The sequence below is a fragment of the Rhincodon typus genome, chromosome 6, assembly GCF_021869965.1.
Source record: "Rhincodon typus isolate 14 chromosome 6, sRhiTyp1.1, whole genome shotgun sequence".
NCBI lineage: Eukaryota > Metazoa > Chordata > Chondrichthyes > Orectolobiformes > Rhincodontidae > Rhincodon > Rhincodon typus.
In genome coordinates this window covers 5,636,313-5,661,079 of record NC_063337.1, presented here as the reverse complement: position 1 = coordinate 5,661,079, position 24,767 = coordinate 5,636,313, and the positions used below count along the sequence as shown (strand labels likewise).

The following is a 24,767-nucleotide window of genomic DNA, read 5'->3' as shown; positions in this document are numbered from 1 at the left end:
GCTGTCTTTTTGTGAGTTGAGCTCAGGGCCTTTGTTATGCCACGTAGTGACTGCGGATCAGAGTCGGGATAATGGATTTCTCGGGAGATATTCTCAAGAGATTGTGCCGGTTTTTCTGAGACGAGAATTAAACCAGGAGAAATTAAGCATTTTGGTCTGCCTTCAATCACTATAACTTAGGACAAGGCGAAATACCCAGACCACGTGGATGATAATGTGCTCACCGTCATTCTCAAAGGCATTTAGAGGTAGGCAACCAAGGCTGGCCTTTGTCAGCTTACACCTGGGCTTACATCTCTTAAAGGAATAAAAACATCTTAATTTAAACTCGAGGCACACTAGATGTAATATTTTATTAATAAACCTTTATGCTTTCCTTCAAGGAAAAATGATGCTATTGTGGCAAATCATAATTTGATCCTAAGACACAGGAGTATAGTTAGGCCATTCGGCCCATCGTGTCTGCCATTCAATCGTGGATGTTTTTTGAATCCATTCTCCTGCCTGTAACCCTTGATACCCTTACTAATTGAGAACCTATCTGTCTCTGTCTTAAGTTCACTTAATGACTTGGCTTCCACAACCTTCTGCAGCAATGCATTCTACAAATTCGTCCCCCTCTGCATGATGCAATTTCCCCCTTATTTCGGTTCTAAAGGGTCATCCCTTTATTCTGAGGCTGTGCCCTCAGGTCATAGCCTGTGCTACCAGTGGAAACAACATCTCTACGTCCACTGTATCCAGGCATCTCAGCTTTCTGTAAGTTTTTCAATGCATCCCCCTCTCCACTGAACATTTTACTTCACTGAGTACAGACCCTGAGTCCTCAACTGCTGGTCAAATGACAAGCCCTTCAACCCAAGGATCATTCTTGTAAGCCTCCTTTGGATCCCTTCCAATGCTAGCACATTCTTGCTTAGATATGCAGCCCAAAACTGCTCACTGTATTCCAAATGCAGTCTGACCAGAGCCTTGTACAGCCTGAACAATGCATCTCTTCATTTGTATTCTAGCCTTCCCGAAATGAATGCTCACGTTGCATTTGCATTCCTAACCACCAGCTGAACCTGCATCTCAACATTGAGAATCGTGAACTAGGACACCCAAGTCCCTTTGCCCTCCAGATTTCCAAAATCTTCCCCCTTAGAAAATAGTCTGTCTCTCTTATTCCCACCAAAATGCATAACCTCCCACCTTGCCACATCGTTTTCCATCTGCCACTTCTTTGCCCACTCTTTAAGCCTTTCCAAATCCTCCTTCAGCCTCCCTGCTTCCTCAACACACCTGTCCCCCCACCTATCTTTGTGTCATCTGCAACAGAGCCCTCAGTTCCTTCATCCAGATTGTTGGGACCACAACTATTCATGTTATACATTTGACACCGATCCCTGTGCAACTCCACTAGTTACCAGCTGCCATCCTGAAAAAGACCCCTTTTATCCCTACTATCTGCCTTCTGCCAGTTAGCCAATCCTGTGCCCATGCCATATCTTGGCTCTTAGCTTATTTAGCAGCCTCCTGTGCAGCACCTTGCAAAGACCTTCTGGAAATCCAAATCTGTCATGCCCATTTGGCTCTCATTTGTCTATCTTGCTGATTACCACCTCCAAAGAATTCTAATAGATTTGTCAGACATGACCTTTCCTTGACAAACTTGTGCTGTCTCAACCATATTTTACCACGCACTTGCAAGTACTCTGCAATCTCACACTTAAATATGGACACTCAAATTTTGCCAGTAACCAAGGTCAGGGCAACCGGTCTATAGTTTCCTGTTTTCTGCCTCCCTCCCTTCTTTAAACAGGGGTGTTACCTTAGCCCTTTTCCAGTCCTCCTGGGACCCTGCCTGAATCAAGTGATTCCTGAAAGATCACATGAATGCCTCCACAATCTCCTCGTCTTTCTCCATCAGAGCAGTGGGGCATAGTCCATTCATTCAGATGATTATGCCACCTTTCAGCTTCTCTATAGCAATGGCCACTACACACCTCTGCCCCCTGACTCTTCCTTGAAGTTCTGCTTTACTAGGCATCTTTTATTACAACTGATGCAAAGCACCTATTCAGTTCCTCCGCCATTTTGGTTCCTACTACTACTACTCCAGCCTCATTTTCCCGTGGTTCACTCTTGCCTCTGAAAGTTTTATATCTAAAGGAAACTCGTGCAAATGTCACTTATTACTAGTTAATTCTCTCATTTCATTGTCTTTCTCATTCTCCGCCTTCTCCCCCAGTTGCTTTTTTTAACAGAGCTCTGCTGGGTTTTAAAGACTTCCCAATCCACTGACTTCCCACTAACCTTCACCACATTTGGTGCTCTTTCATTTCTCAAGGTTACAATGTATGGCTCTGAGCAGCATGTGATTTACGTGTCTGTATTTGTTCATGGTTTGAGGGGCATTGCAAGCAAGCCAGCACTTAGTATCCATCCCTAATTGGCCTTGAACTGAGTGATTCAAACGGTTCAACAAGTCAACCACGTTGTGGATCTGGAGTCATGTGGAGGCCAAACCTCGTAAGGGCAATAGATTTACTTCCTTAAGGAGAATCATGAATGAGGTGAATTTTTATGGCAATTGACAATGATTACATGGCCAGCTTTTTGTTCCAGGCTCTCTGCCATGGTGGGATTTGAACCAATGCTCCTGATGGTTGAGGTAGAGATAGTTAGGTTGCTGATGTTACCACCATGCCACCATCTCCCAATAAGGTCTTGTGTTGAGGAGAAACTAGTGGATTTCAGTCACTACTTTCTCCCACATAAAGCAATGTCTGTCGTCTGGAAGAAAGACTGGTCTGGGGAGCAAACCAAAGGTGACAAAGCAGATTTATAACAGAAAAGGATCCATGCTGGGACCCCAGCTATTCCTTATATATATTAATGATTTGGATGAGGGAATAAAATGTAACATATCAAAGTATGCAGATGATACCAAATTGGGTTGGAGGATGAACTGTGACGAGGACACAGATTCTTCATGACCTGGACAGGTTGGGGGAGTAGGCAAATCAATGGCAGATACAGTATAATTTGGATAAACGTGAGGTTATTCACTTTGGAAGCAAAAACAAGGTGGCAGATTACTACCTGAATGGCTGTAAATTGGGAGAGGGGGAGTGTGCAGCAGGGCCTGGGTGTCCTTGTGCACCAGTTGCTGAAGGTAAGCATGCAGGTGCAACAGTGGTAAAGAAGGCAAATGCTATGTTGGCCTTCAATGTGAGATGTTTCAAGTACAGGAGCAGGGATGTGTTGCAGTTAAGCAGGGCCTTAGTGAGACCGCACCTGGAATATTGTGAACAGTTTTGGCCTCCTATTCTGAGGAAGGATGCTCTTGCTCTCAAGGGAGTGGAGCGAAGGTTTACTAGGCTGATTCCGGGGGTGGTAGAACTGACGTATGAGGAGAGATTGACAAGGTTGTTTTTGCTGGAGTGCAGACAAATGTGGGGGTGGGATTCTCATAGAGACTTAGAATTATAACAGGACTGGATAGGGTAAACGTAGGGAGGATGTTCCCAATGGTGAGTGTGTCCAGAACCAGAGGTCACGATCTGAGGATTCAGGGTATACCATTTAGCACAGAGATGAGCCATTTCTTCACCCAAAGAGTGGTAAGCCCGTGGAATTGATTTACCACAGGAAGTAGTTGATGCCAAAACATTGAATGTATTGAAGAGGTAGCTAGAGATCGTGATGAATGGCAGAGCAGGCTCCAAGGGCCTACTCCTGCTATCTTCTATGTTTCTATGAATTCACTAACTTTGAACAAACAATCAGATAAGCAGTGATTTCCATTGACAAAACTGGTTGAGGCAGAGGGTACTAGGAGGAGTTATGGGGAAATAAATTTAGTGGCCTTTGTCACCATTTGAACCTGGCAATGTACTAATATTGCCAGAAAGTGATACGCTGATATATCAAGCTTGCTGTTTTGAGTTAGGGTGCCTCCTTCAGGTTGTTTAGTGTAGTTGGCTAGTTTGTGATGCAGAATGACACCAACAATTCATTTCCTGAACCAGCTGAAGTTAGCATGAAGGTCCTGACTTCTCAACCTCACCTGAGGCGTGGTAGCCCTCAGTTTAAGCTCATAGCCAGTCATCTCCTCTTTAATGAAAGAGTAGCCTTATGGTCCACTGGGACCATGGTGACTTTACCTTGCTGCCTTTAGGGAAAGCAGACAGAGGTTCACTCAAACCCATGCTGAGGAAAGCCCGGAACTGTATGGCATTGACATCAAATCACTAGAGCCAATGATTTAATTCCCAACACACATACCCAAGCCATACTGACAAAATTCATGAAATAAAATTACTCTCCACTTTGAGTAATTATCTTGCAGTGCAAAATATACTGGAAACTTGAGACTAAAGGGTACTCTTACATTCTCAGTGAACTATTTGTAATTATCTTGGTATCATTATTATTTCGTGATACTGTTTGTAGATGTTACATCTGTGCTGGAATATATCCATCAATGTGTATAATTTGCATATAGTAGCCTTCTAGTGTAATACCCAGCTCAATCTGAAAAGTCTTTGGTCTCTACCAGATTCTGTCTGAGGGCAGTATTTAAAAGAGTCATTGCCCAGAAATGTTATGTAGTTGATTATGTTATGGCCATTTATCTCTCAGCTTTCTGTCCAAATGTATAAATCTATGGTGTCCTTTCCAGCTGAGGTTACAGCTGCAGTTGTTCAGGACTGCAGCAATTTTCAACCTCTCATTCCATTTGGATGACCATTTTCTATTTTTGGTTAAATGTCAACATCTGTGAAAACATAACTCCTGTCAAATCCAGAGATCTTTTTTTTTCTGAAAAACAAACTGCTGCAGACAGCTTTGTAGCACCTCCAGTGGTAAGTTATGATGGACAGCACTGTTAACTTAAGCTGCACAGTCGCTTGATATAGAATGGAGATGCCTCGCAGTAATGAGCGATGTGTTTACGTCATCTGAGTTTCCATTTGGCTTTGATTTTAAAACATTTTTTATTGAGGTACACTGCAGATGAAATGGTTTAAGAAAGGCAAAGAATCTATTTTCTCTGGGTTTATGGTTTATGGTTTTATTGCAGCATTTAAGATTGTTAACCAACTGATCAATTACACATCGACTCTCATAAGGGTTAATGTTTAAGGCTATTATTTCTTGGTTCTTCTATTTGAAACCTTTAACATTGCCAGAAAAATGACACTGTAGCTGTACTGGTGGCTATTGATTCAGAGATAGTAGGAACTGCAGGTGCTGGAGAATCTGAGATTTCTGAAGAAGGGTCTAGGCCTGAAACGTCAGCTTTCCTGCTCCTCTGCTGCTTGGCCTGCTGTGTTCATCCAGCTCTACACCTTGTTATCTCTGATGGCTATTGACCCTGTTTTTGTTTCTGCTACAGTACCAATTCTGTGTTTGGCAGTTGCTGCCACAGAATGTTAGTGACAGGACCCATCCTTTGCAGGAACTCCTTTCCTATTGAATTTAAAAATGTCAACACTTGAATCCATCTGAATTCATCTTATTTGCATAATATAATTGTGCAAACTGCTTACTCCAAGTGTCTTTCACCTTGTCTGTTGTTGGTGAGCACCCATTTGTACACTGCATCTCTGCCCGTTTACAGTTCCCTTGTTGTTACTATACTTGTCTTTCTTTGAAAAATCTCCTCTATTTACTGTTTTCCTGTGCATGTTGGTTTCTTCCTATTCAAATACTGCTGGCTTAATTTTTTTTTACATTCCACACCTTTTTGCCATTTTCCCTCTGTGAAGTACCTGTGGCATATGCTGTTTAAAGATAATGCAAGTGCTTTTCAACTTGACGTACAATTCAGTGGAGGAAGTAACAAGCAAGGTGAATAATGGGAAACATAGGAATGGCATGCTTGGATTTCCAAAGACATTTGATAAAATGTAACTTCCATCCATGCTTGGAGAGATACCATAATTGTTAACCATTAGGACAGGAGATCAGAAACTTAATGATATTAGAAGGTTATCTTTTATAAATTCCAGTGTTGATTACAGGTTAACGTTATCTCCTTTTGTTCTTTTAGATCAACCAGCACTTCTACTGTCAAAAACTAATTTTTGAGATTTTCCAGACACTTGGCCTGTTTGGGCCAGACAAACCATATTCTTTGAAAATGGGTGCAATCAAATTGGGTCTCATTTTGAAGTCGCAAGTCTTGGAGAAACCCAGCAAGCTCTGGCAATATCTGCGGAGAGAGGGGGGGAAGAAAAGTGTTAATGTTTCAAGTCCAGTGGCCTTTCTCTCCACACAGACCAAACATTTGACTCTGCATAGATACTGCTGGACGTGCTGAGTTTCTCCAGCACGTTGTGTTTTCACTTTTGTTTTGTTTCAGATTTTCAGCATCCACAGTTCTTTCGTTTTATTCCGGTGTCTCATTTTTGTCAATTCAACTTTTGAACCATTCGGAAGGCACTCAAGTATCTGAAGATAACCTCTTTCAAAATATCACTTCTACTTTGCAACAATCTGTAACAAAAATTTCTGTTCAAGCCAAAATGCTTCTGTGCATGAAAACATGCTTGGGAACTCGTATGGTTGGTTTTAGCATTGGCATGTTGGAACACTGGATAATAGCAACAATAGCAACAATAACAACACCTGTTGTGCAGCCCAAGGATTATCATCCCCAAATGCAGTTTCACCATAGGCCGTTGTAAGCCTATAACATAAAAGCAGGCATGGGTCATTCAGCTCATCTAATCTGTTCTGCCATTCGGTGAAATCACAACTGGATAATCTTTGACTCCATTTTCCTGCCTTTTCCTCGTAACCCTTGATACCCTTCCTGATTAAAAATCCGTCTAACTCTGCCTTAAATATATTTAATGACCTGGCTTCGACAGCCCTTTGTAGTAAAGAATTCCACAGATTTCCTACTCTCAGAAGGATTTCCTCCTCAGCTCTGTCTTAAATGGGTGATCCCTTATTCTGAGATGCTCTCTGGTCCTAGACTCTCCCACAAGGGGAAACAACCTTTGCACTCTACCTTGTCACGTCCCCCAAGAATCTTGTATGTTTCGATAAAGTTGCCCTTTGGTATTCTAATGCATGCAAATCCAGTGCTGTAAACCACCCCTCAAAACAGTCCCTTTCTACTTGGTATCAGCCTAAGTAACCTTCTGTGGACTGCCTGGAGTGCTAGTACATCTTTCCTTACATGAAGGGCCTAAAACTGTTCACCATATTTCAGCTGTGGCCTGTTTAGTGCCTTCTATAGTTTAGAAAAACCTCGTTTAATTTTATACCCAATCCCTAGCAAGTAAAGGCCAACATTCCAGTTTTTCTTCCCTATTACCCACTGAACTGAGATGCTACCTTTTTGTGGTTCAAGCTCCCAAATCCCTCTCTGCAGCTTTCTGCAATCTTTCTCCAATCTTTCTCCACAAGTAATATTTAGCTCCTGTATTCTTCCTGCCAAAGTGCATAAACTCTCATTTTCCCACATTATATTCCATCTGAGTTTTTGCCCATTCCAAAAGCAGGCAAGGGGACTAGTTCAGTTTGGGGAACCTGACTGATATAGTTAAGTTAGACCGAAGGGTCTGTTTCTGTACTGAATGACTCTTAACGTGTATAGCATTCTGCATAACCTTTGCAGACTCGCCACTTGCCTTCCTGCCTGTTTTTCTGTCACCTGCACACTTGGCTATAGTATGTTAACTTTCCTCATCCCAAGTCATTACTACATGTCAATAATTGTGGTGTCAGCACTGATCATTATGGCACTCCAGTGGTTACAGATTACCGTTCTGAAAAGGCCCTTCTTAGTCCAACTCTGTCGTTTATTAGTGGTCAAAAATCACAACACTGGGTTATAGTCCAACAGGTTTATTTGAAAATGCAAGCTTTCAAATAAACCTGTTGGATTATAACCCAGTGTTGTGATTTTTGACTTTGTCCACTCTAGTTCAACGCCGGCACCTCCACATGTCATTTAATTAGCCAGTCCTCTGTGCATGCTAATATACTGCCTCTGACACCATGGGCTCTTATCTTAAGTAGTCTATTATGTGGTACTTTATCAGATGAGTTCTGAAAATCCAATTATATTACATCTTCCCTTATCAGTACTGCATGTTACCCTTTCCAAGAATTCGAGTAGATTTTTTCCCCTTCATAAACCCATACCAACTTTGCTTTATCGTATTATGGGGTTCTAAATGCTCTGCTATTACATTCTTTACAATAGACTCTAGCACATTCCCAATAAGAGATGTTAAGCTATCAGGCCTACAATTAGACCTGTTTATTGCTTCCTTTGCTTTTCAAATAAAGGTGTTATATTGGCAGTTTCCAATCTGCTTGGCTTTTCTAGAATCTTAAGATTCCTGGAAGATTACTGCAAGTGCACCTACTGTTTCTGTAGCTGCTTCCCTATCAGGTCCAGGGAACTTGGCACTCGAGTGGATAGAGGGAGGCTGTTGAACGAAATTGGTAATTGATGGAGGTGAAACTGTTCCCTTTTGTTTTAACACCCTGTAGAAAAAGGAGCGGGAGCGTTTGCAGCTGAAGATCCTAGTACTTCAGAATGAATTAGAGAGACAGGAGAAGGCACTTGGACGAGAACTGGAAGTGTTGCAGAAAGAGCGGATTGCATTCCAGGACAAAGGTTAGAATACATTGTGCTGAACGTGTACTTTTTGTACAGATTAACCTAGTTGTAATCCTGGTTGTTCTGTTGTTCAATGGGGGTGGTCAAGACAAAATGAGTCTGAGATTCTTTTGTAGGGCTTGATTATTTTTAATATACAATTCCAGATATGATTAAAAATATTTATTTGGTCTTATAAAAAGCATTAATTTGTACTGAGAGCAGGCTATTTTTGAGATCAGTTAAATAACAAGAAGTAATGAAGTCATGCAACAGAAATTACATCGTGTTCATCCAGTTCTATTTTTGTAATGGAGGTAGTTTGAGAGATCAGTGCCTCATTGTTTGTTTGATAATTAATAGATCCATTTTCATGAATGTTTAGAATGGATTGTTGTTAACCAAGGAATGATGTACTTGTTTATTTCTTTCTCCCACTAAGATTTCAACATGAAATGTAAAACTTGTGCAGAACTGGATTGGGTATTGATGTTTCCCCCTGGAGCTTTGGTTTCTTGATGGTTTAAACTGAAATTACTTAATTCTTTATAGCCTCTGGGGAATCTTGGTCTAGACCCATGTGCATGTACGGGAGAAATGCACCACACTCTTTGGTGTTTTCTTTTTTGTTGAAGTGCTATTGCTCCTTCTTAACCACATGCCAAAACTACATTAACTAGTTTTAATTGAACAGAGAAAAGATGCCAGAAGAGTCGATCTGCAGCTGGTTAATGTAATTTTTTACAAGAGCTGACCAATTTGAAGAAGATTATTGTTGAAATCCCAGGTTTTCCCTTATTGCTTAATTGCCAAGTTGCTTGATGTATGATTCATTGCTATTAATTTAGATATTAAAAATAATAGGATATACTTGAGACAAATGTGTGAAATTCACTACCCTGAAGCGATGACAGTGAGTTGTCCTAAAATGTAATTAAACCCGCAAGTTCCCTCAAAACAGCCAAATGTGTTACTTAAATGCTTGTTTGTAGCAGCTAATAAAATTTAATATTTAGTCAGCTGCGCAAAGATTCCTGCTGTACATTTGGATGGATTATTTTTGTTAAATGAGGACCACTAAATTTGAAGCTAAATAGAGTCAGTGACTTTGCGACCACAAAAGTTTGGGGCCCTGATCTGAATACGCTGGGTGTCGAGGGCTGTGTTGTGTCTTGATTTCAATGAAACGAATTGCAACAACTACATACAATCCCTCATCGCTTTGGTTTCTTGCACTGTTTTATTCTTTATTCAGTCACAAAGGACATCCAGATAGATACGCAACCCTCCATTTATTTTCTGTTCTGATGGCAGTTCTTCCTTTTCTCAACAATATGATACTGCCCTAAGGAATCCAGGTAATTGGTTTTGTCAGTGTATAGCTGAGTAATGGATGACTTGGGGAGAGGATGAATTAGATAGGATTACTGTATTTGGTTTAAATCCAATGTAGGACTATTGTGCGTACCTGTAATGCACCCATGGCTGTTTATAATGTTTCATAATAGAACGGTAGATAAATTTCAATCGCTAAAAAAGAGTCAGAAAGCATACTGCCAATCCTGCAAGTGTTGCTAAAGTAACCTTCATAATTCGTAAATATATATCCACCATTAATAGCTTCAGCACTGAAACGTTAATAAAATGAAGTTGAATTTAGAATGCAAATGTAGAACAATGGTTACTCATTGATAGCTGTTGAATAATGGAGTAATCAGACATGGGGGTGTTCAGGGCACTTTGAAAACATGTGGGCAAATGACAAGATATGTAATAAGACAGCTGCATAAGAATGTACCAACATAAGTTTCTTAGACATGAAGACATTTAGCCTTTCTGTTTTTTAAGTAGTGCTAGAAAATTATTAGTCCCTGTTAAAACAAACTTAGTCTTGGAGCTTGACAATCTTAAATGGTATCACTATACTGAGAAGGAAAGACCATAGGTAATGGCAATTCACCCACCAGTTCCCTGCGCATCACAAAATTCTGACTTGGGAGGTGTATTGCCATTACCGTCACTGGACCAAAATCCTACAACTCATTCTCAACTACTGTGGGTGCCCCTATGCTGCTACTGTGGTAGTTGAAGATGTTTGATCACAGTCCTGTCTACTAGTCTTCCCCCTAGTGCGCGTGCACCCGCCTCTCTCTCTCTTCCCCCCCCCCCCGACTTGATTGACTGAACTGGCAATTTTCAAACTAGTTAAGCTTTTTTTTTCAAGAAGTATTGGTGAATTAATTGAAATGCTTGTTGGCTGGAATGTATTCAAAGTGTTGTCAGCTTGGAGCAAATAGCACTGGAAGTGAAAGTACATTTTATCCAAACAGCACAGTTTCTTCATTGAAGGAAGATGAAGCATAGTAGGAAATATACAAAGGATTATTACCCAATTTACCACTGACGTATTTAAAGAAATCAGTGATACTTATCAAAGTTGTGAGCAATAAATAGCTGTTTGTAACTTTGCAATGCAGCTGCTCTGAGGGATTTGTGGAGAGGATAACGGCAGGTGGGGTCTTTATATGCTGGGTAGATTACACCAAGTCTTTTTCTCTTTTGAGAAATGTCTTTTATCTCACCATGTTTGTGAAGTTTCAGCTGCATTCCAATCTAAGATTGCATAATATAACTCCTGATTCCCACAATTCATTGAAACATTACCTTCTTCAATGTTCTTAGACCTGTAACTGAAATTATAAGTTTCTGATTTTTAATGATTGTCTAGAGACTGTCAAACCCAGAAGCCTAGTTAGTAACAATACCAAAGAGACTGCTCGGCTTTCTGTGAAGATTTTGGATTTTTGGCGAGTACAGATTAGAATTGTGCCACAGATTTATTCCAGTGAAGAATTTTAAAAAGATGAAATATTGGCTCTGGAACTGTTGTTTTATAGATCTTGTATTTAAGCAAGAAGCTATTCATAAATTAATGAAAAGAGAAGAGATTCCTTTTTGAATTTCGTAAGATTGCTTCAAGGAAAGCCTATATTCAGGGTAATAAAGCTGTTATAAAAATGGAAAATGCTGGAAATGAGACAACAAGGTGCAGAGCTGGATGAACACAGCAGGCCGAGCAGAAAGGCTGACGTTTCGGGCCTGGACCCTTCATCAGAAAATCAGATTTTCTGATGAAGGGTCCAGGCCCGAAACATCAGCCTTTCTGCTCCTATGATGCTGCTTGGCTTGCTGTGTTCATCCAGCTCTGCACCTTGTTGTCTCGGATTCTCCAGCATCTGCAGTTCCTACTATCTCAAATGCTGGAAATGCTCAGGTTAGGCAGCATCTTTGGAGTAAGGAACGATTTGATGTTTTAGCAAGGTATTATGAAAGGTCATCATGGGAAGCATGAACTCTCCTTTTAGAATGCTGCCTGATCTGAGTATTTCCAGCATTTTGTTATTTCAGATTTCTAGCACCTACTGTATGCTGCCCTATAATAATGTCTCTGCCTGTTCTTGCATCTCCTGTTTTTGAACTTTGTTTACATATGAAACACCATGCCTGTGAGTGTAGAATAGAGGTTGTTATGGTGAGTTTGACAAGTTGCCTTCAATGCTGCCTTCACTGTCCTGTCTACCTGCGAGTTGTTTCTCCTTTAGGAGAGCCTAGGACGAGAAGGCAAAATCTTAGTGGTTTCCCTATCATGAGAGATGAGGTGGAATTTATTTCTTCCTGAGGAGGATGTATCTGTGGATTTTGTTTGATTGGAAACAGCTGTCAGGCTGGATTGTTGAGTATGTTAAAGCCTTGGAAAAGACAGGATTTTAACAGTAAGGGAGTCAGAGGTTCTGGCAATAAGAAAGGAAAGTGGAGTTGAGGATTATCAGATTAACCATGATCTCATTGGAGCAGACTCGATGGGTCGGATGTTGTAACTCTGCTCTTACATATTTTGGACTTAAATGTATTCGTGTTTGACTTGAAAAGGTGTAGGTGTCAAGCTTTCCTATGTTACATGGGAACAAGTGGTGATAACACAGGATCTGTCGGCGGCCATAGACAGGTTCAGTGAGTTGGCAGTCGGAATGTCATGCTGAAATTGAGAGGCTGTGCACTTGGACAAGCAGAATAGAGAAGCTAAATATTGTTTAAACGAGTTAATCCGGAAACCTACAGAACAGAGGGATTTGGGACTCCTTGTGCGTGAATCTCAAAAAGTTAGTATTCAAATACAGTGAATAACAGGGAAAATAAATGGAGTATTGACCTTTCATTTCATTTCAAATGGAATGAGTATACAAGGAGGGAGGTATTGCTAAAACTATACAAGGCCGTAGCTGGAGTATTGCGAGCAGTTTTGTGCCCTTGTCTAAGGAAAGCTGTACTGGTGTTGGAGGCGGTTGATACCAGGTTTGGAGGGACTATCTCTTGAGAGGTTGAGTAGTTCGGGCCTGTACTGATTGGGATTTAGAATGAGAGGTGACCTTACCAAAGCTTCTATAAAACAAGGTAGATGCAGAGAGGTCATCTTCCCTTAATGGGACAGTCTGAGACCAGAGGGCATAATCTCATTGTTCATTTAAGACAGTTGAGAAGGGATTTCTTCTGAAGGTAGCAAATCTGAGCAATTCTTTTTTCACGTTCAGTTGTTCAGTATATTCAAGGCCTGAGAGAGATTTTTAAATTAGCAAGGGAATCAAGGCTTCTGGGGAAAAGGTGGGAAAGTGGAGTTGAGTGTTGGATCAGCTATGATCTCATTGAATGGCAGAGCAGACACAATGGGCTGATTGGCCAACTACTGCTCCTATGTGTTATGATATTATTCATTAGATATTTGAATTCAATATGTGGCAAAGTATAGTTATCCACAGCATGAGCATAATCTGAATTTGATTAATGCCACATAATATCTGTTGAGTCTCTTGTTGCCTTTCAGAGAGCAGTATTAAAGTATGGCTGTTTAGACCATTATATGGATTCAACATGATGTATTCAATTATTCTTCAGCTCAAAGAAATGTCCCAGAAATCCATTATGTCCTGGATGAAATGTGCAGTACAATTTACTTAAATTTTGTTTAGTTGGCTGCAGAGGCATCTGTCTATGACGTATTGGCAAGCGTGACCACTGTACAGTCTTAGTGGAGACGAAGTCCCATCACACTGAGAATGCCCTCCATGTTGTGTGGCACTATCACTGTGCAAAATGGAACAAACTCAACAGATCTAGCCACACAAGACTGGGCATCCATGAGGTGCTGTGGACCGCTGGCAGTAGCAGAATGTACTGCACAATTTGCAGCCTCATGGCCTGGCATATCCTCCACTCAACTATTACCATCAAGCCTGTTTCAATGGAGAGTGCAGGAGGGATGTCAGGAGCAGCACCAGACATATTTGAAAATTAGGTGCCAACCTGGTACAGTTAGCAAAAATGGACGACTTGCATGCCAAGCTGCATAAACAGCAAGTGATAGAGATCCCACAAACAACGGATCAGATCTAATCTCTGCACTCCTGCACCCAGTTGGGAATGGTGCTGAACAATTAAGCATCTCACTGGAGGAGGTAGCTTCACAAATAGTATTAAATTGCCCTGTTGTCTCCAGGAATGTGTAGATTATGTGGATTAGGCATTGGAAATGCAAGGTTACAGGGATGAGAGGTATATTCTTCAGAGGATCAGCGTGGACTCCATTGGCCTGCTTCTACACTGTAGATTCTAAAAATTGGCACAAGTCAGGAGTGTGATGGAATGCTTCCCACTCACCTGGATGGGCGCTGTTGAAAATTGGTTGGCTATGCTGCGAGCAATCCATTCAGAGCAGGACTTAGGGGTGGATAATGAACATGGAGGAAATGGTTGAATTCAGTGTTGAGCGTGAGGGCTGTCAGAAACTTAGGTGGAGATAAGGTGGGTGTTCTTCCAGCTTGCGTTGAACCTTGCCTCTGATACACATTTTGGCACGGAACACAGTGATGTGTTGAAGTGGCAGTCAACTGGCAGTGCCAGGTCACTTTACAGACAGGGCAGAGGTGTTCAGCAAAGCAGTCATCCAGTCTGCGTTTTGTCTCCCCAGTGTAGAGGAGACTACGTTGTGAACAGTGAGTACAATGGACTAGTTTGAATGAAGGCGGGTAAAATTGGTGCTTCACCTGGAAGGGGTGTATGGGGCCTTGGGTTGTGTGGAGGGATAAGGTAAATGGGCAATTGTTGCACCTTCTGCAGTTCAATGGGAAGATGTCAGTTGGGGGGAGGTATTCTTGCCAAAGTGAACGCCTAATATTGCACCATATTATGGTCTGTCTACCAGGTTTTTTTGCCAACTCAATTAACTTATATTGGTCTGCATCCTTATTTGGTGATCTGTGCAATTTACTTAGAGTGGCATCCATTCTTGACAGTTACATTTGAAGGTTCTTTTCTTTCCCCCCCCCCCCCCCTCCCCCCCCCCTCTGTTCTTTCCTGCCATTCAATCGCCTTGGTATTCCATGTTAGTATTTTGCTTTGCTGCTTCAACTCTATCCTTTGTTGAATTGGTCCAAGCTTAATCCCTCACTCCCTCATTTAGTTTAAAGCCCGTTGCTACTTTCCTAATTTTGCACCTCACAAGGACACCAGTTCTAGCACAGTTCAGTTGTGGACTGTCTCAAAAGTACAGATCCCACTTTCTCCATTTCTGGTGGCAGTGCCCCATAAACCAGAGTTCCCAAAACAGTCTTTGGATCATGTATTTGCGCATTTTAATCTTAATTAGTCTGTACTAATTTTGCATGTAGTTCACATAGTAATCCAGACATGCCTTTTAATTTAGCACCTAACTTCTCGTGCTCACTCAGTAGAACCTCTTTCCTAGTTCTATCTACGTTATTGGTATTGATGTAGACCGTAACTATCAGGAATCTTGGCACCAGGCAAAACATAGCAAATAAAATATCATTGGAATAAGTGTGAGGTTGTTCACTCTGGAAGCCAAAGCAGGGAGGCAGATTGTTATGTAAATGTTGATTGGGAATGGGGAGGTGTAATAGACCTGTGTGTCTTTGTACACCAGTGACTGAATGTAAGCATTGCAGGTGCAGCAGGCATGAAGAAGGCTAATGGTACGTTGATCTTCACAATGAGAGGATTTGAATACAGGAGCAGGAATATCTTGCTGCAATTGTACAGGGCCTTGGTGAGACCACACTTGGAGTATTGTGTGGGGCTTTGGTCTCCTTATTTGCTGAATGATGTTCTGGCTATAATGCAATTGACTGACTAGTTCCTGGAATGGCACAACAGACAAAGAAACAGGATTGCTGTCTTCACTGGAGTTAGTAGAATGGGGGATGGGGGAGATCTCATAGAAACCTATAAATTTCTAACAGGACAAGACAGGGTAAATGCAGGAAAGATTTCCCTAATGACCAGGAAGTCTCTGACCCCTGGCTCTAATCTAAAGAAAAGGGGTAGGCCACTTAGGAGTGCGATGAGAAATTTCTTTACCTAGAGAGTGGTGAGCCTGTGGAATTTCTTGCCATAGAAAGTGATTAAGGCCAAAGAATTGAATATTTTCAAGGAATTAGAAATAGTTCTACAAGGCCTGAATGGTATGGTGAGAAAGCAGGAACAGGATAGTGAGTTGGATGATCAGCAATGGTCATCTTGAAAGATGGAGCAGGCTTGAAGGGCTGAACAACCTCCTTTTGTTTTCTGTTTCTGCTGAAATTTTTGAATTTCCATCTATTTTTGGTTTATTCAACAATGCTTTCAGTCAGTCTCCTAATTCGATCTTAAATTTACCACCAATCTAGGAAAAAATGTAGTCGAATATTAATTTTGCATTTTTTTTAGTTCTTGACAGGATGTGGGATTTGTTGGCTAGGTCAGCATTATTGCCTATCCCTAATTTCCCTGAGGAAGTGAAGTAAGTTACGGTATTAATATTCTCCTGCATATAATTGTAACCATTCAAAAAATTAGTTATTGTATTGAACAGCAAGTGGTTACAAATTTCTTCATGTGTGCACCTGAGACCAGTACATCAAGTTGATTCTGCTGTAGCTGAACAGGATGGAAATTGTTCGAGAGAGAGATTTCATGGAATTTCAGTAGGTTAGTAAGTTGCAAGTCTGGCCCAAATCTTGATGCATTTGACTCTAGATATTTTTGGTCATGAGTTTTGCTAATTATGGTTCTGCATTTACAGGTAGCTATTCAGCAAGTGGCTTTAATTTACAAAGGTGTGCTGCATGCACCTCATTCAATTTTTCTTTTTTAAAACATTGAAATGACTTTATAACATTGGAGGGAGACTATTTCATGCAATGACTTTTAAAATCCTCTATTTTCAAATTCTGCAGTTAGTTTTTCCTTGCTCTCTGTCCTTCCAATGGTATCTGTTCTGCTTCAGTTAATGCATTAATTGCATTCTTTATCCACAGTTGAGTCACAACAATAGAATTCATGAATTTAAATTTAAAATCTACATCTTCCACCAATTTTCCAACTCTTCCCTTGATGTTTATTTCATTTTCTGCTCAGTGTCCTGTGATGCTGTTCAAGAGGTGGTGGAGATTATGCATTTGGAAGTTGCTGTTGCAGAAGCTTTGAGTTGCTGCAATGCATTTTCTAATTGTGTACACAGCTGCCGGTACACTGGTAGTGATGGGAGTGAATATTTCAGAAGTTGGATGGGTTGATGGTAAGGTGGACTGCTGTGTCCTAGATACTGTCAATCATCTTGAGCTACACTTATCCAGAAGAGTGGAAAGTATGCAGTCACATTTCTTTCTTGCGTCTTGTTGTGACTTGTAGACAAGTGTTAGGGGCGGTGAGTTACATACCTCAGAATCCCAGCCTCTGACCTGCTCTTGTAAAGACAGTACTCGTATTGTTGACCCCTTGCGGTTTCTGATCAACGGTAACCTCCAGAACGATGCTGGTGTGAAATTCCGCAATGGTAATGTTATGAATGTCAAGGAGAGATGGCGAGGATTGTTCTTGTTAGAGATGGCTATTGCTTGGCATTTGTAGGATACAGTTATTACTTGCCGCAATGTTCGTTGGGACTTGCTGCATTTGAACACTGCTTCAGCATCAGGAGTTGCAAATGATAGTATTCGCTGGGCAGTCATCAGTGAGCATCCCCACTTCTGATGTTATGATCGGACTTGATGAGGGCTTGAATGAAGCAGCTGAAGATGGTTGGGCCTCAGGCACTACTTTGAACTCCTGCATTGACGTCTTGGGACTGAGATGACTGACTTCCAAAACCACAACCACCTTCATTTTGTGCTAGTAATAATTCCCACCAACAGATTTCCCCTCAACCTCCTAATCATTCCCATTGACTCCAGTTTTGCTAGAGCTCATTAATGCTACACTCGTTTAAATGCTACATTGATGTTAACTGTGGCCAGTCTCTCCTGCTCTCTGGAGTTCAGCTCTTTTGTCCATGTTTTGACCAACACTACATTGAGGTCAGGAATTGAGTGACCCTATTCTTAATTTCTGAGAGAGGTGCTATGAACTAGAAGATAAAATTGTTTCTATGTCAGCAGGTAGTTTGCAGGCTTAACACTATCATTGATCTAATGAGATCCACATTCAACAGGTCTGTGCATCCAGAAAATAAAATGTTTTGTGCTTTGAGAACAAGTTATAAATGCAGTGCTAATTGATGTAACTTTTGCATCTCCTTCATAATTTTCCATTCTAGTTTGAAAAGGCCGTGAGTATAATCTCCCCTTGTTTATAGCGTTCTTGATATATCAGACAGATGGTGAGCTGATACTGAACAAAAGATGGTCAGGCCAATGCAGGATGTAGTTTATCAGATAAAAATGTGTCTTTCACACTAGAGACATTTTCATATTTTTCTTTGCAGTAAATCCGCTGTATCTTGATGGGTCATAAGATTCTTATCGGAAAACTGGGTGTGGGGGTTCTGGATGAGCAGTGATTTGATTGAAATGTTTTGTTGGCTACATTTTTGGCACTTAAGCACAGAATGTTTTTTTTGCCCAATTGATGTTGACTTCATGATTTTCATACAAATGGACCAGGTATTTTGGATGGCCAGTCAATAGTCTGTCTTATTGAATAGCAGCAATATTAAGTATTGATAGGGAGAGAGTGCAGGTGAAGTGTAGCAGTAAAAACCCCCTTTTTTTTTCTTGCTCCTTCCATTTCCCTTCATGTAGTTTATCATCCTATTTCTAGGCTTTCTACACTGTGAGTGAGCATTCCGTGAGGAGCCCTTTTTCGTTCAAGGTTCTTCCTGTGTTGTGTTCTGACCTAGCACAGCAGTTTCATTTGTACACCACATGCCTATTTTACCCAATGCTGGAATTCTGTTAATTACTTACCACCAGGCATCAGTCTTCAAACCAAGCTAGCTGAGAGTGTTTGAAAGAATTTATGTGGGGACTTAGAATTTTAAATTTGAGGTTTTGGGCACTAGAAACCAGTGTGTATCAATGAGAATGGAGTGAATGATGAGCAGGATAGTTTATCGGTAGCCGTGTGATTGAGCTGAAATATATGTAGTGTAGATAATGGAAGGCCACTGGAGAGCATTGGAGCAGTCAAATCCAGGGGTAATGGTTAGGAAAGCTTGGGTGAACACTTCAGCATTTGGATAAAGATAAGGCTGGTAATTTATGAAGGGAGGGTTGGAAACTGAGTGAGCAGTTTAGTTAAACCTGATATCGTAGCCAGTGAAGAAAATAGAGTTGGTACCATTCGCCAAAGACAGTGGCATGGGGAGTTTTGCCCAAAATAAATTTCAGTGTAAAAGAAAATCCAAGTTGGGCTGCATCCATGAGGATTCCCAGTCCCTGTGGAGTTGATAATTGAAGTAATTCTCCTTTGTATTTTATAGGCAAAAGCTGTGGAGGTATGTTTCTGCACTTGATGTGCATCTTTGATCACCATACTACACTTTCTGGCTTAATCACAACATTTTGAGTTATGTACTCCAGATCAGCAATAGAAAGTTTTGAAATATTTAATAATTTTATTTTTAGAGTGGACTTCAGGCTGGCCTTTGACATCCAAAATACAATTGTTACTGGGTTAGTAACCCAGTGACAATCCAAAGAACATCACTTCAAATCTTGCCATGACAGATGGAAAATCTGCATTTTGTTAATATTTAAAACAAAAAAGCAATCGGGACTAACAAAGATGCTATCACCAAGTACGTTGTGTATTGGCCTACCGTGAATTCCTGAATAGTTCATTCACTTGGAGAAGGAAACTTGTTGTCTTGCACTGTCTTGTCTGTGGCTATAAACCCATGCCAACACCGTTTACTTGACTGAGTTCTGAAGTGGTTGAGCAAACAACTCCAAAGAATGTGGAACAGCACCAATTCAATTAGAATTACCAGTACCTATGACCAAAACAGGGAATTGGGCAATAATACCGTTTTGGTGAGTGATGCTTTATTCATGAGAATGAACTTTTAAAAGTTCAAAGCCCAAGATGTTGAAAAGGTTGAGTCTCTCATATTTCTTGCCAATGTCCTTGTCACAGGGCAGGCAATGGCCTAGTGGTATTATCGCTGGACTGTTAATCCAGAGACCCGGATAACATTCTGGGGACCCGGGTTCGAATCCTGCCACGGCAGATGGTAGAATTTGAATTCAGTAAAATATCAGGAATTAAGGATCTAATGATGACCGTGAATCCATTTTCGATTGTTGGAAAAAACCCACCTGGTTCACTGATGTCCTTTTAGGGAAGGAAACTGCCATCCTTGCCTGGTCTGGCCTACATGTGAGACCCACAGCAATGTGGTTGACTCTTAACTGCCCTCTGGGCAATTAGGGATGGGTAATAAATGCTGCCTAGCCAGCAAAATCCCTCATCCCGTGAATGAATAAAGAAGAAAAAAAGTATACATCATGGAGTAGTCCTGGAATCGTTCCTGTAAATCACAACCGTTTCTTCATAAAGGTCTCAGATATTTGAACTGGGATCCTTTGAAATTAATAAACGTCACATCAGTGATTTACTCGGGTCTTGCAGGGATCTGTGTCATTGCATAATTCTACAGTGTTCTTTGTGATTCTGAACAAATATTCAACAAATACGCAGCTGTAACCAGAATCGTGTCTTTTTAAATGAAATGTGCATTTTTGTGGCACCAAGACCATAGCAAGATCTAAAAATCTACATCCTTGAACTCGTTCTTTAGATCAAAATCTTAAATTTATTATGTTTCTGTGTTTTTAAAAAAAAAAAATCCACTCTGTCTTGACTTCCTTACCATCCTCCTCCCAATCTATGCCTATTCTTAATGCTTGAACATTGGATTGAAGATTCCAAATGAAATGAAGCACTCTGAAATGTTGGGCAGTGACATTTTGGTAATAGTCTGATGTTGCCTGAAGTTGCTCGCAGGAGCGCTGAGTTTTTACTGCATGGATAAGAAGTTCCATTTTAGCAGTGTTGACTCATCACATTACAAATCCTGTGCAAGTCAGATTTCTTACAGCACATGCGTAATGTGTTTTCATAAAAATGAAAAGAAATTGATTTCTATTTGACAAGGTGCCAGTTGCGTAGTTTGCCTGCAAAAAAAACCAAGTACTTGGTAGCCTTGTTACTGACAACTTGCTGGAAAGTCTTTTTAAGATGAAGCTAAAAGCCAAATGGTCGTAAGAATTTCAGTCAGAGGCTTGCGAATCATGGGAATTAGGCTGTGGTTGGTTAGTCAAGTGTATTCAAGTTCAAGATCGCCAGACTTTTTTTGACACATTTGCATCTCTATGTATGTAGTGTCAGGGATGAAAAGTGGAGTTGAAGTTGAAAATGATCGATGTTCTTAAATGGCAAAGATAGCTTGAGGGACTGATCACTCCTCTTTCTGACGTTGCTTTTCACGTACTCAATGGAACCAGGAGAATACTTTTGTGGGATTTTGTTACGCACAAAACTGGCTGCCACATTAGCTTGCCTGATAGGCTAACTTTGAATAATTTATCGGCTGTGAAGTACTTTGAGCTGCCCTGATTGCAGTGGACACCCACTTGCAGTGGTGGTTCTAAATTTATTTGTAGTCCTAGTCGAGCTGTTGCTTCTGTTCTCCGTCCAATCTGTCCCTGGATTGTTGCTATCTAACCACTTCCTCCCATGGCGAAAAGTTCTGCTGTTAGTACATGACCACTTCCTGAAGCCAGATCCACCGAGGGAACTTGTCATTTCTCTCAGTTTGCCAATCCATTGACCTTGCTGCTTGTCTATAATGTTGAATATTTAGTCACTGTTTAAATATTCTTGTGCCTTTCCTTGCTGTCCCGAAATGGTGCCATCCTTGATTCACTGGACTATTTTGGTAAATATGTTACCGTAGTCCTAGTGACGGTGATGCTCTCGAGCCCTTAATGTGCTCACAGATTGTGGAAAGCTTCAATCACGTGTGCCTATGGATGAAGAGCAGGAAGTGATTATCTGCAACTGGCTTCTTTACCACCCCCTTGGTTTTGGCCCTATTGCTCTTGAAGGCATTGCCTGTTGCTGTGATTCAGATACCTTGTCCAAGTGATTGTTCTTGATATCCAGGTCCAGAGCAAGAGTTTTGTCTGGCATATTAACAGTGAGAAACATCATAGTGACACTAACCTCCTCTGCCACCTTTCCTGGGAGTCATGATCAGGGGAACAAAGTCTCGTTGATTTGTTTTTTTTTTTTTTGTCCCCAAGTCTAGTTCTTGAATCATAGAAAATTCAATTCATTTAATATTCAATCTTTGATCTTTTTGTGTGAAGTGAATAAATGGTCTAATCTTGGCTTTGGACACACTCCTGTCAATTGTGAAGTCCTTCAATAGCTCTTTATCACAAGGTCAAATGAGCATTGTAATTATGTTCCTGAGAGATCTTTGTCTATGAAATAAATCTAAAGTTATTTCCCCTATGGAGCTTTAATATAAAATGTTATCTGCTTGTGTAACATCTCTGTCTTGAGTATTTGCTTTTCAGTATACAGTTGAGTAATTCCCTGTTGTGGTCTGTGGGATGGAGAATTGAGATCTACGTCTTTAATTAGAACTATGACCCTGCGCAGCAACAATGTTGCGTTGGCCTTTCATTATTTCAGCAATAGTTAACTGCCTTCCTTAATTTGTTCAGTTGATGCACCATTACTTGAAGCCAATTACGTGAATGACTTTAATTTTTTAAATTTCAACTTGGAAAATAATTCCACCCTGTCAGAAATGACAAATTGCATTTCTATGCATGACATACTGAGGAAATTACATGTACATAAATAGTGAGAGACTGCATGCAACTTGAAGTTGGAATAAATACTGATTTTGATTTCTGAGGCACAAATGGTTACTAATTTTTCTACACATTTTTTTTTTAAAAAAACTTCATTTTCTTTATGCTAATCCTTGTAGTCATCTTAAATATAATTCGATTTTAAAAAGAAGCTATTACAGATATAAACTATTCTTGCAAAACCAAGCAGGTTTTAAGTATATGTTACAAATGAGGCCTGAAAAGTTGATACTCTTTATTGCTTCCTCCTCCTAGAGAAAGTATTCTGGAGTAAACGCCATCGCTTACAAGTGGAGGATTCGTCTCTCAGCGAAGAAAGGAAAGGGTGCATCGCTAAAAGGTAAACACGTCGTGAAAAATTCAGGCTGATTTATTGCCATTTCATGTTTGTTTTGATTATCCTGTGTGATGAATGTTGTGTTGGTAATTTGCACTGAGACGCTAACCAGGGCGATTGATCTTTCCTTCTACTACCTGTCTCAAGATTTCAAATGCTTGTGCACTAATTCTGCTGCAATTAAAACTGTAATTAATCCAATCTAAATACTCAGCATAGTTAGAAAAATATGAACCATTTATTTTTCTTGGTGTTCTTGAGGTCCAGGTGCCAAGCTATTTCAAAATATGCAAACTTGTTCAGAAATACAATGTTATCTCATCTTGTGCAAAGAGACTCTTTAAGATGCTTTCGAAATGGAGAATTTTCCTGGCATGTGAAATAGAGTAAGTGAATTGGATGAGTGAGGGAAGAAACTGGAAAACATGAAACTTTGGCTGTCATTCCACTTCTGATCTTATATGATGTTATGCCATAACAGAATAAGTCACTGATTTGTTTGTAATAAAAACAGACCATTTTCATGTTTGTGTTTAGGAATGTATTTTCTGTTTGCTATCTTCTGAAAACAGACATTTTACTTTAGAATTCTATCTCTACGCTCAGTTCAATGTCAAACAGCCTCAAGTTGTTCGTAAAAGAAGTGCTGAAGGTTTGCTCTCCATATGAGTGAAAGTGGTTGCTGTGGTTGTTATGTGAATGAACTCTAAGGAAACGATGCCTAATTCCACTGATCTCGTTGTTGGGATGCATACGATTCATTGTTCCAGTTGGCAGTTTGTCATTTTCCCAAGATCTCATGCTGATTTTTCTGTGTGAATTGCAAATTCTTGCCAATGTTCAATTGACATTTTGATTTTTCCATGGATACCATATGAGCTGAAGTAGGAAATTTACCAGATTTATTTTAAACTGTAGAGCAGACATTTCTGCCTGTCTTTTTTTCACCACCCTCCTATTGCCATTGAGATTGGATGTTACAGGTGTGGCCTTTCAGACAGCAGTCAAGTGCTTCGTGTTCCTTGTCTCGCCCTCTTTTTCATCTTTTAATTGATTACTTTATTCTCAAACCTCCTTGCTGTGCTCCCCACTTAGTTACTACTTTGGTCTCTAGCTTTCTTCTTAACCTTCTGTAAGAACAATGGCATACATACACTGACAATGTTTATCAAGGCACCAGACAAACCCTTAACTCTTCACCTTAACTCGTAATCAAAGGGCTGTCTGGATTTACCACCCAGTCTATGCCCAGGAGTGAATTTGGCTCGTTCAACTGTCTTGCATCAACCAGTTCAGATTACATTCACGTTTACACTGTCAACCTCCCACCAGGATCCACATAAACGACAAAAGAAATTACTCCATTGCTAGTTATCAGTCATAAAATAAAGCCATGTATTACCGTTGGCCACACTTAAGCTTCAATAATGTGTATAAATAATTAGACAGAAGGGGAATTGACAAAGTTAAGTTCCAAAGGCAGCTCAGTTATGTTGCAGATAACAAGGTGTAGAGCTGGATGAACACAGCAGGCCTAGGAGCAGGAAGGCTGACGTTTTGGGCCGAGACCCTTCTAGGCCCGAAACGTCACCAAAAC

The 24,767-nt window shown here is 40.5% G+C and overlaps 1 protein-coding gene across 1 annotated transcript in view; it reads left to right on the top strand.

The window, feature by feature from the left end:
- uvrag (UV radiation resistance associated gene) overlaps positions 1–24,767 on the top strand; it is a 242,413-nt gene that overhangs the window by 50,213 nt on the left and 167,433 nt on the right. Inside the window, exons 5-6 of the mRNA XM_048598464.1 lie at positions 8,506–8,632; positions 23,089–23,173. Coding sequence (XP_048454421.1) covers positions 8,506–8,632; positions 23,089–23,173 — 212 coding nt within the window. The remainder of the gene's footprint in view (positions 1–8,505; positions 8,633–23,088; positions 23,174–24,767) is intronic.